General features: G+C 40.5%; 1 protein-coding gene across 4 annotated transcripts in view; it reads left to right on the top strand.

Moving 5' to 3' along the window:
- The window catches only part of ABLIM2 (actin binding LIM protein family member 2), a 126,880-nt gene that overhangs the window by 43,850 nt on the left and 70,666 nt on the right, over positions 1-12,364 (top strand). For all 4 annotated transcript variants that reach the window (XM_057365261.1, XM_057365260.1, XM_057365263.1 and 1 more), the window contains exon 3: positions 3,341-3,524. In XM_057365261.1, the coding sequence (XP_057221244.1) occupies positions 3,341-3,524 (184 nt within the window). The remainder of the gene's footprint in view (positions 1-3,340; positions 3,525-12,364) is intronic.

Here is a 12,364-nt window from a genome sequence, read left to right as displayed (position 1 = left end):
CTGCTTAAAAATTACTCCTAAAGCTTGTAACTGCTCAGGAAAAGCCATTGCCTTGTATGCAGAGTAATATCAAGACAAGYAGCTGAGTTACTCTGTATTAGTCTCTTCATTAATATAATTGCTGTGTTTGCAGTGCTTTTCTTTGTTCATCAAGATGAACTGCAGAAGCTGTTGAAAACTGTTTCTAGGTTATAAATAACCCTACCTCCAGATTGTTTTTGGGAGACAAGTGCCAGGTAGGAGTGGATCTGTGACACAACACTGATTTCCTGTCCTAGGAGAGTAAGATCTGGTAGCTGCTTTCAGACGTTCTCCCTGGACTTGCTCCAGATTTTCTTCCCTGTTTTTTCATCTCTGCTGGACCATCTCAGATGGGCAGTGTCTCTGTCCATTTAAAGAACAGGCAAGAGCACAGCATCTCACATTAGGTGAGGTCAATGGGTCTCTTTTCAGAGCTGCTCTTCTCAGCTTTAARCCATGACTATTTTAATATCCAAGCCAGGATTTAACTGGAATCTCTGTGCTCTTCTCTGGCTCTCTGGGTGTTGAGTTAAATCAGATCAGRTGGTTTGGTGAGAGCAGGAGCAACCAAGGGTTTGTGACTCAGGGTATGRCCTGTGGAGAGAGCTGGTGGTGCAATGGTGTTTGATCAGCCACTCTTTGCATATGGTGAGGCTGAAGTTATGGTGATGCAGAATGGGCCTGGGGAGAGGATGCCAAACTCACTTTTATTTTGAAATCCCAGTAGCTTGATTTTCTATCTCTTTTTTGGATGAGCAGTTTCACTGCAGAGTCTCCTGAGAAGCCAGGATTAAGTGCATTAGTGCAAACTGCTTTGGAGTAGTGCACAACTTTGGAGTGGCTGTAACATCAGTGACAGCACAGAGAAAAGCCAACACCTTCAGGGTGAGGCAGAGTGCCACCACATGCCAGTGGCTGAACTGTTGCTGCCCCAAATCTTGCGCCAGGGCTTTCTGAGTTGCAGTGAGACAGAGCCTGCCTGGCTTGCATTTAGACAATAAATAAGATTTGCTTGTGCTTATCACTCATTTTGACAGGTGAACAGAGGTATAAGTGCACTGCAGAGCAGTGGCAGATAATTTCTGGGTTTGCTATCAGCTCATCTTCCTCTGGTTATGGAAGCCCAGCTGAAAGGCCRTCTGAGATGGGGGACAGCAAAATGTGTCAGTCAGKGMCTGTTCTGTAGCTCCAAGGGACTCTTGGTGCCTCTGTCCAGGTGCACTGCAGTCAGGGGTGCCACTGCCAGCATAAAGAAATGAAGGGACAGTATTTAGGGACATCACCCTTCCCTTCTCTCTTCAGAAATGCAGTTATGTCCTTTTAACTTTTTTTCTCTTATGATCCACTCTGCAAGTTCAAACACTGTGTGGTACAATTTAGAACTGCTCTAGGGCATCAATATCAGCTCTGCATGCTGCTCAGCATCATCTTAAATCCAGAGCTGATCTCTGCTTCTGTCACAGCATTTCGTAGCTGAAAAATATAGGCTGAAAGAAACTCATGATATCCAGCAAGTCATGCCAGATTTTTGGAAAGTCTGTTCAAAAAGCATGTCCTTCGTAAAAATGAGACCACGAACGAGAAAGAGAAATGTTAAAACAAATGTGTTAAACCTGTGAGATAAAGGACATGAACAATTTATTGCAATATAAATCATCTAATCCGTGTTGTCCATGACACATTCAATGTAATTGGAATTATTTTGAATTGTAACTAAGATTAATGAACCCATAGTTCTTCAGTTTTTGACCAGGCACTAATACAGTTCTAGTGTGATTGTTGTTTTATGTCACTTAGCAGTCAGGGCCATCTCCAGGAGGTGATGAGCACTCAGAGCCCACAGAGGGATGAGCCCATATAGGGTTCAAAGAGGGCCTTGAGCCCAGGCCTCCTGTGCTGCAGTTAACAAAGAGTATAAAAAAGGAGGAGGGTAATTGGATGTATTTTTGAATGAATGATCAGGATCCTATGCTTCCTCGTGCTGTATTCTTACTCTGTGCCTCAGGCACATCTGCTGGACTCATTTCTCATATTTTATGTGCGAGATCACTGGTTCTGACACTGCAAACAGGCTTGGGTGTGAGTTGGCAGGCTTTATCTTTAGGAACCAAAGTGCCTGTGGACTCTCAGGTACCTAAGTSTAAATCTTAATCTTGAATTTTAAAAGTGTGGATACCTCTGCTGTTTTGGGACCAAGGCACTGAGCAATTCTGCAATGTTTTGTACAYGCAACTCAAATTTATAAGCAGCATTCCCACTCCTGTTCTGTGGGCTGCATGTGAGCAGTGACACTCTTGTGGGTCAGCATGGTTTGACTGTAAACACTGTTTGCTCATGGGGGCACRTTCCTATGAACATCCCCAGGAGCAGAAGTACATAGTGGGATGCTGTGCCTTGCAGGAAAGTAGAAAACACAGCAGCAGAATCATGATTTTGAAGTCCAGTTCTTATAAATCAAACCAAGTCTGTTTTCAAAGATCCTGATCAATGTGGATGACCATCTATGTGTCTCCTATTTCTGTATGACTTCACCAGACCATTCTATCTCTCCTTTCCCATCTTACATGTTCTCAAAATTCCAGCCCAGCTCCATCCCTGGTGCAGTGAAGAAAAGCCCTGAACATTCTCACAAGCCTTTGGTTAATCACCTTCAACACTTCCCTACAGGCTTAGCTTAAAAAATAGAAATTGAGATGTAGGATTAAAACTTTCCTTTTGCCAGGAGTAAATGGATCTGGAGATGCCTCCAGTTCATATTTGGTGAGTGATGTTTATCAGGTAAACATAAGATCTGATTTGAGCTGTTTTACCCAGTGAAAGTTTGCAGCAGTTGCCATGTGCATTAGCCCCATGTTTAGAGAGAGCAGTATTTGAACCCCTTTTGTGTCCAGGAGGAGTATCAGACACTTGACACTGTCAGAGATATTTGTTTGCAGCATTGGTACTTTAGATTTTAAAGGCTTATCTCCTTTATGCATTTCCTTTAACCTGTTAAATCTATTTGGTGTTGTATATTCTAACCCTGAACTCAGCTCCTACAGGATTTAACTTTKTACTCACAGCTGCTGCATTGAGCTTGACATTTTTACATTAAATAATTTTGCATTAAATAAGTCCAGGCTATTAGTGTACAAAAATACTTTACTGATGTGATTCACTATGAAAACAGTGTTTTTCAGATGCACAGCTGTCCTGTGATCATAAACCCATGTACTGAAGTGGTTCAATACTCCACTAGGAACCATTCAGATCACAGGTGAAAAAATCAGCRTCATCTTAGAGCATGAGTTTTCATTGTCTGCCTTTTCTCTTCCTGCAGCTTGTGGATGTGACCTGGCTCAAGGAGGATTTTTTGTGAGACAGGGAGACTACATCTGTACTTTGGACTACCAGAGACTCTATGGCACACGGTGCTTCAGTTGYGATGAATTCATTGAGGGAGAAGTGGTCTCAGCACTGGGAAAAACCTATCACCCGGACTGTTTTGTGTGTGCTGTCTGCAGGTAGGTTTTCTGCATGAAGTTGTGTTTCATTTAAAAACTAGATTTTGAAAGTCTGATGCCAGGTATCACCTATAGACAGAGTTTTCTGTTACTCTCTTCTTTTAAAAAATTGCAGAATTAAAAAGGAAAAAAAATCTGAAAATTTTGGGTGCCTCCCCTTTTTCAAAATGTTTTTCTGTTTTATGATATCTTACRTATGAGGTATTCAAAGAGATTTTCAAAGTACTTTAGAAACTGCCTCTGCCTCCACTGTATGAACTTTTGCCCCAAATGTTGYTTTATTTCTCTGGTGTCTGCTGTTTTGTCATCTGTTGACCTAAAGTCACAAAGGATTTCAATGCCAGTGGCTGAGTCCTCAGCAAGCCAGCTGGGTACTGCATTAATGGATTTAAACTGAAGTTCCACAGTGCTTCTTCTCAGAAACTTCAATTGCCATTTAAAATAGGACAGGAAGGTCCTGGGCTCTCAAAGACACATTTGATTGCCCCAAGGATCTCCGTTAGACATGGATGTGACAAGTGGCACAGCACATTTTTCCCTGCTAAAGCCGAGTGCAGTTCAGAGGGATCATTTTCCACATGGATCCCAGATCCAGCAATACCAGGGACTGATGTCCATTTGACCTGCATCTCAGTCCTCTTGGTCCTCTGCTGAGCTCAGAAATCCTCCTGTGCTGCTGCAGGAGCAGAAATTTGAATTCCAAAACTGGCTCCTGACGGAATCTCAAATAAATAAAGCAATTGCACAAATAATAATAATAATAATAATAATAATAATAATAATAATAATAATAATAATAATAATAACAGCCATGATAAGGGGGAGACTCTGAGATGGACAAGCCTCTGCTATATTCAGTCCTGTCTAAGTTTTGCTGTGTTTCACAGGACATTTTTCCTTTTGGATACTTTGAACAAATATGAAGAGTAAAGATAAGAAAAAATCCAAAAATCTTTTTCATATTTTTTTTTCTTTCAATAGTAAGAAAATTTATTTCAAATAAGTTAACTGGTGGTTGCACATGCTCTTGGCCTGCAGCCTAACAGTATTACAACTTTTCTACAGATAAGCACAGCTAATTCTTGGTACTTTTAGTCTCAGCATTCGTATCTTTGGTATCGTGAGGTACTTCTTTATTTAAGAGAAATTAAAAAACTGGTTTATTCCATTTTTACTGCCAAAAGTGCTTGTACTCAGCCACGCCACTGGAGTTTAGCAGAAATTTTTAAAATGTTTATTATTGAACTTCGCAGCTTGGTACCTAACCTGGGTTTCAGGCCATTGGATATACCAACTCCTGCTGTATTAAGTCAGCCCTTCAGCTGATAGTTTGGAGCTTGGTGGTACAGTTTATTTTGTCTCCCTGRAAATTTGGAATACTTTCCCTTGTGACTAAAATATTTATTTTTACACACCTGACAATTTAGGTGAGTTAAATTGCAGCACTATGAAATTATTCATGCCACAAAGATCATGTATGGTGAAGATGTGATAAAGCTTTTAAAAATTAAGTTCCTTATACAATAATGTATCATATAAAAATAAAATCAGAGATGTTCTCTGACCTTCTGTGTAACTACATCATTGTATTAAATGCTATTTTGCTGTTCCTAATTGTTGAGTTGAGAGACCCAGATTTGCTTTTGTGGCTTTCTTTAGAAGGACACACAAATTTATATTGTCTTCACCAGAGCCAGCTAATGCCCTGCTGAYGAGCAGGATTCAATTAGTGTCTCCCAGGGGAGGTGTAACACTGATTTGTGGTGCAGAGCAGCAGAAGAATCCTGTCATGTGTTTATATGCTTTAAATCAGCTTCAATTACCCCTGTCATTGTGAGCCAGACACAACCTGTGTTTTTTATGGGGAAGGGTGTCCTATCTAAACATCATCAGCATTTATTTTACTGAGTGRTATCCTCAGTAAAAAAAGGGAGGGTAGACTATAAAGACATGTTRTTTAAGCCAAAAGAAGGAACTTGGTTATTCATTTTAAAAACARTAGTAATAAAAGAGGGGGGAGAAAAGGTGTAAAGTCCTCTAACTTTRCATTTTCCTTTGTTGGAAGAGTCAGGAGAACCATTTGTGCCCTCATTTTGTAGACAGGCAGAAACCTTACATAGTGGGCCAAAGCACTCTGTCAGTAGCAGTTGGGTGATGATGCCAAATGCATTTGGCATTACCTTTTRCAGCCAGACTTTAACGTGGGTGCTGTGTTGGAAATCTGACTTCCAGAATGGTGTGAATTTGGGAGGTGGTGATGCCTGCCAGTGGGGCTGATCCTGCTCTCATGGAAACCAAGCCAGGCTCTTACCATCTTCAGCATGAAAACTGTGGCAGCAGAAGGCATTTTGCACTCATGACACATTTCTCCAGAATGCTGCAGGATTGTTAAATTATTTTAAATGAGCACTTCTGCAACCCCTATTTCTGTAGCTGCCGAAGTAACACTTTCAAACTGTTTCTACATTGAATAGTAAACCGGTGTCAGTAGCAACTCCTTTTTTTTTCTTTTCCTTATTTTCAGAGAAGATAAGGTTTGAATAGAAACATGTGGGAAGTGTGTGGTAGCATGAGTGAGAAAATCTAGCTAGTGGAAGCAGTGGGAAAAATTCAGCAATCCAAGCCCAGTTGCCTGCTGGTATTACTACTGTTGGATGCCACATGGCCCAGTGTCATAAAGAGCTGTTTTCCTTGTACCCTGTGCACTGCATTTGTAACCTGCTGCCCTTCTCYCTTTAAAAAACTGGTCCAGCTCATCCCTGGGCATCACCTGGGAGTCAGATGCTACTGCCCAGGGCTGKTACAAGCTAAAGACTGGAAAAAAAATTAATAATTAATATTTAGAGAAAATCTAGTAGAAATACAATATATTGTACCATTCWTTCTGATTGTTTCTCTCTATCTTGTGTTAACCAAGTGGCTCTTAAAAAAATTCAGGTTTTAATTGCATGCTTGATCTGTTGGAGTAAAGATCAAGGATTTAGTCCTATCTTCTTCCAGGTCTGTTCATAGTCTAGTGAAACCTTTTTCTGCTGTTGTGTTTTGTGATGATAATGCCTAAGACTAGGAATGAGTTTGAGAATAACAACATAGATTGAAAAATGTTGCAGATTAAATACTTTGAATTCCCAGGAAGTGGTTAGCAATCTTCTTACAGCTTCATTAATTGGAAGGAGATGTGTCACCCAGGGCAATGTCAAAGACATTTCCTTCAAAAGCTTCATGTGTTTGTAAAAGTGAAAGAGAAAGAGGGAGAAAATTGAGGCTGGCTGTAGCAATAGAAGCTTAGTTTTTATTAAAATTGTGCACATAGTCCTTAMATGRCTGTCGTAGRCAGGACAGGGTGACTCTTACTTAGRATAGGAAAGGGCAGGGCATTGAGCTTTTCAGAAAGAAATGRGTTTTCATACCTGTAATAATACTCTGAAAATGGAATTTTCAGGAGATGTCTTAGTGTATTCATATGTTATATAGATTTATTAAACATATAGAAGATGGATGGTCTGTGTAATGTTGTACTAGAGTATGATTTCTGTTATTGATGGGCTGTGTGTTCACTGGATATAAAAAAAAAACTGGGATTAGGTTTTATGGGTATTACTGTAATTAGTAAAGTTGGTGGGGGTGGTGTTTATGTACCCACTTGGAGAAGTGTCTGTAATAGTTACCCCTTTAGTTTCAGTATTCTACTTGAAAGTTGGAAAAAAATTGTGACATAAATTGTGGGTATGATAAAGAGAGAGTTTGACCCTTAGCTGGAGGATAGATTAGCACATACATCCCAGATTAATAAAGAAACAGCCTCGTGTTTGCTTTACAGAATTTTGATATCCAAGTTTTTCTGAGTTCAGGAAGTCTTCTTTTAAAACAGCATCTTGACAGAAGTTGAGTATGTGCCATGTAGATGAGTAGTATGTGGAGGAGAAAGAGGCAAATGCATATTCTTCAAGGGTTTGCATGCCAAACCCAGACATAAAACCTCTTTCAACCCATTTGTATCTTTACTGTCTTCAAGAATGTTATTCACTTTGGCCAGGAGGCTGAATATAAAAAACCAGAAAGCTGAAATACTTTTCTTTTTTTCAATAGAAGTTTGTGCAGTACTACATATAACAGTGCTACTTCTAGAAAGAACTGAGATCTTTTGTGAATGTAGGTTTTAAGAAATTAGGGTAATACTGCAAAGAAGAGGTTCAAATTAAGTTTGTTCTAAGCATAGCAATTGTGTCAGACTTTTTGAATATGCGAAATCTTTTTATTTGCTCACTTTTTTTTAGTGCTGCTGAATTTGGAAAGGGTTTTTGGTTCCCACCTAAGCAGTACTGRGTGCTTCTTAAGGCATCTCATGAAGTGTTCATCTGGGTGTTGAAACCAAGATTTTGAAATCAGCCTCAGTGTTCTTGGATTTTGATTCTAACCCAAATATGTTTATCAATATGTGTTTCTTCCTGAACAAAGGGGTGGGGTTGTGCTGCTCTTTAGGTTTAGGTCTGCTGCTCTTTAGAGGAAGGATCTGGAGCACCAGTYTTGTGAGGAGCAGCTGAAGCTACTGGAGGGGTTTATCTGGAGAAAAGGAGGCTCAGGGGGTACTTACTGCTCTCTGCACCTGCCTGAAAGGAGGTTGTAGTGAGGAGAGGAGTTGATTTCTTCTCCCAGGCAACTAACGATAGGTCAAGGAGATGTGTCTTTAAGTTGCACCAGAGGAGGTTCAGACTGGATATTAGGAAAAGTTTCTTTGCTAAAAAGGTGTTTAAACATTGCAACAGGRTGCCCAGGGAAGTGGTGGGGTCACCATCCCTGCAGTGCTCACAAACCAAGTTGCCATGGCATTGTGTGGGGATACGAGCAGGGGGTATTTGGTCAGAGATTGGACTYGATGGCCTTGRAGGTCTTTTCCAACMTTAATGATTGCAGGATTCTTTGATTCTCTATGCAGCATCCCTGTAGCCCTAGGATAATGTAGGATGGAAGGGATCTGTGGTGGTCCTGTGGTCCAGCCCCAGGCTCAAAGAAAGTCCAGTTTGAGCAAACAGCTGATGGTGTTCATTTACCATATTTCTAAAGATTGAGATCCAACAGAGGCTCCAGCATGAACAGAGTGTTCCAGCATTCAACAGGCTCATGGGACTTTTTCTCCTTATGTTGAATTGACATTTCCCATGTTCTGGCTTGTGTCTGCTGCATCTTGTCCTTTCACTCTTTACCTCTGAGAAGAGTGTGGCTCCAGTTTCATACAAATGTCATCAGGCAGTTTCAGACAGCAGTAAGGTCTCTGCTGAGCATTTTAAAGCTGAACAAGTAAATCTCCTGCAGCCCTTGCCTACCCATGTGTTGTGCTGCAGCTCCAGACCTAGCCACCTTCCCTCAGCTCCCCCCAGTAAATCTTGTCCTGAGGATCCCAAGATGGTTCCTGCTGCAGTCTCTTAAATGATGGACAGCAGGGAGGATCTCAACCCTGGACCTGCAGGCTACACTAACATCTCCCAAGATGTGGCTGGCCTTGTTTGCCATGGGGACCCGCTGCTGACTCATGTCCAATGTGGTGTCCAMTGTGGTGTCCACATCTTCTCATGCATTCCAGCTGGTTAACCCCTGTTGTGTGCTGCTGGCAGGATTTAGCATTTGCCCTCACTGAAATTCTTGTAGACAGACAGTAGCTAGCACACAGTGTCCACTTCACATCATCATTTTAATCCACGGGGTTAAATCCATCCCTGTGGAGCACCTTGAGGGATGTGATTGTACCAGGTACAAGTTAGAGCAGAATTTGATCCTGTTGGTCCTTAGGTTGCAGTCTGACATTACACCTGACCCTGTGTAACTGCAGCCAGCTGCTGAAATGAATAGCTTTGTTCTCCCTCCACAGCCCRACCATGGGCTTCTGTTAATTCTTGTATATCAAATTTAGTTGACTATTCAGCCATAGAGCCATATCAGCAATTTAAAGAATAAATAACCATCCATCTGCTCTGAAAAAAAGTAGGATATTTTTTTGTCCCTCCCAGAAAGCTTGAATGACTTGCCCCCAGCTGCACAGAATTGAGGCATGGTGCAGAGAAAGACAAGACCAGGACTTGACCTTTTGGTATCAGCACACAGTTACCCTGCATTAGGCTGATGGTGATTTGATGTTTTGCAATTTGATGTTTGGTCACCTCCAGATTTTTTTCAATGTGTGCAAATATTGTAGGCAGATGTACAAAACAAAATTCATTGGGAAATTAATCATATATGTATTAAAATTCATTTCAGAGAGCTGCTTTAAAAATTCTCTTAATTCTCATTTTAAAAATAGATTCTCCAACTGYGAAAATCTCACTGAATATTTATTAAAGGATAAGCAGCTAATTAAAACCCTGTCCTGGTTTCTGCAATACCTAGCAGTGTTCAGTGGGTGACTGGTGGTGAGATATCATTGTGTTTGAAGGCAGATACTCTGCTCTTAGCCTAAAATTCTATATATAGTCCTGCTCACAACTTGCAGAGCTCAGAAAATGAAACCTTGTTAATTGACTGTTACCACCTTCTGTTGTGCCTTCACTCGTCCTGGCACTGAAATGCTCRAGCAGAGCTGCTTGTGAAAGGGAGAGGTCAGCTGGTACAGAAATACTGACAAATGTGTCGGGTATAATTCCCCATGAACAAGACAGTGAAACAAACTTTGAGACTTATTTATGGGCTTAGAAGACCTGTGAGGGAAGGAAAGGTCTGTCTGTACCTTTGGGTGGACAGCTTCAAGGAATATTTCCCTGGGTTTTTTGTAGAGCAAGGTGTCTTGCACATTTGGAAGACAACAAAGAATCAGACTTGATGCCCTCTTCCACTGGAATGGAAAGTCACTGTGATTAGCTACTGAGCTCTTAGCAAATAAACCAAGTATGATATATTTATGGGCTAGGAGAGACCCCCACACGTCCTCCCATCTCAGGAGGCTGCATGACATGCTGTGGTCTCTGTGGGCTTTGTAGATGTCATCTGCCTGCTTCTGATTTTGTGCCACAGGAGGTCAGTTATCCTATTCTTCTCTTCTAGTTTAAACTTGTTTCATTTTTGATTGTCTAATTGCTTAGACAATGAAGAGATGAGCCAAATCAAAGTGGTCAGGCCCTGCTTATACTTTACCTGCTGCTTGCTGCATCTGTTTGAGCTGGGCTCCTGTGCTCAGTTGGAAGTTCAGCTGGATTTTTACTCGTAAATATTTTTAATTAGGTGTATCWCTGAGTCAGGAAGATGCATTAACCTCTGACTCCTGCTCATAATATACTACATACGAGATTGTTCAGTAGTCATGGTCATTTTTTAAAGCAGTGAATTGCTGGCAGCTTCCAGCYCATCACCATCCCCAGAATGGTTTAAGGTGCAAAGTCTCGAGACATCTCACGAGAGCCCAGCTGAGTCATGAGCTGAACCAGCCTTGGTTCCCACAGARACTGTGGCCAAACACAGCTGAGGGTCCTGTCCTGCCCAGGCCATGCAGTTGTGCACAGGAATGAAAGATGCTGGCACAGTTGTAGGCAGTGAGTGGGGTTGTGTGATGGGATCAGAGGAGCAGGGGGCTGGTTTTGTGATGGGATCAGAGGAGCAGGGGGCTGGTTTTGTGGGGATTTAATTTGGAGCAGATTACCAATGGTTTTTATAATCTGTGTGTATCTGTAAATCAAGGTGAGATGTCTTCCTGAAAACATGGAGGAGATCGATCACAAGTCCTTATCTCACTTCTGGAATATTTGATATCCCTTGACTTGAGTTTTTCCAGGTCAATTAGTAATGCTAAGTTCTAGACTTGATTTTTGTAATACTTTGTTAAAATTAAAACACGATTAAATGGTTTCTTTCACACTGGCAGTAGAAAACTATGACAGCATTTGAATTACWTCACTCAATTTTCAAGACAGTTTTTGGTAATTAGCTATGAATTTGTATTATCTATATAGAAATGTATCACATTTACTATTTTTTATTCAAACAYATGTATGTTCATTTGMATAAACTGGGTTGGACCRGATGAYYTTCAGAGSTCCTTTCCAACCTCAGCTCTTCTGTGATGCTCATAAAACTCTTTTATTATTCCATGTAATAGAAATTTCTCTGACTTAAAGAAGTATCAAAATCTGTTGCAGACAACAGTCATGACCTAAAAAGATAGTGTTGGTTTTTTTGGGGTTTTTTTAATACATAACACTGCTGCTGCTGTTGCTGCATTGCTGCGAGACAGGACAGACTTGCTCACTGGAGTGCAGTCTTGTCTGCCTGTTAGGTTATTGAGTAAAATTCATGGTAGAAAATCCTCTTTGAAAAAGGTGGAAATTTAGGCCTACTGGAGCTATACTAACGTGKTTGTTGGACCTTGTTGTACCAGAATCACGCATAGATCATTTAGCTGGGTCAAAAAGCAAGGCAGTTTTAAAGGCTGCTTCCATAAAGTATTTTTGCTTAAACTTAGGTAAGTGAGAAGGTAGGAAGTATTTGGAGTATGAAGTCATTGTCTAAGAGGGGAAAAAAAGTACAAAGCAGAATATATTGTCAGATATTAAAAAAGATAATAATATTAAACTCCATATATCCTCATGATTTTTAAATTATCACCAATGGTCCAAAATGGATGGCAGCATTGAACACTTACTTAGCTCATTTTAAATACATTTTAGTAACATTATATAGAAACAAAGGACAGTATTGCTTTTGTTCTTTTTCTAAATAATAAAAAAATWCTTTTGAATATAATTCAAATGTAGAATAAGCCTCTCTTAGGCAGTTAGAGAGCAAAATAATGTTTAATTYTAGCACAAAGTATCTGTGTAGTTTTTGTAGTGAAGACAAGCTCGSAATTGGTATGAATT

Source organism: Malurus melanocephalus, unplaced genomic scaffold (assembly GCF_030028575.1).
Source record: "Malurus melanocephalus ecotype Western Australia unplaced genomic scaffold, MMel_1.1 scaffold_50, whole genome shotgun sequence".
NCBI classification, from domain to species: domain Eukaryota; kingdom Metazoa; phylum Chordata; class Aves; order Passeriformes; family Maluridae; genus Malurus; species Malurus melanocephalus.
This window is presented reverse-complemented; position numbering and strand designations above follow the sequence as displayed.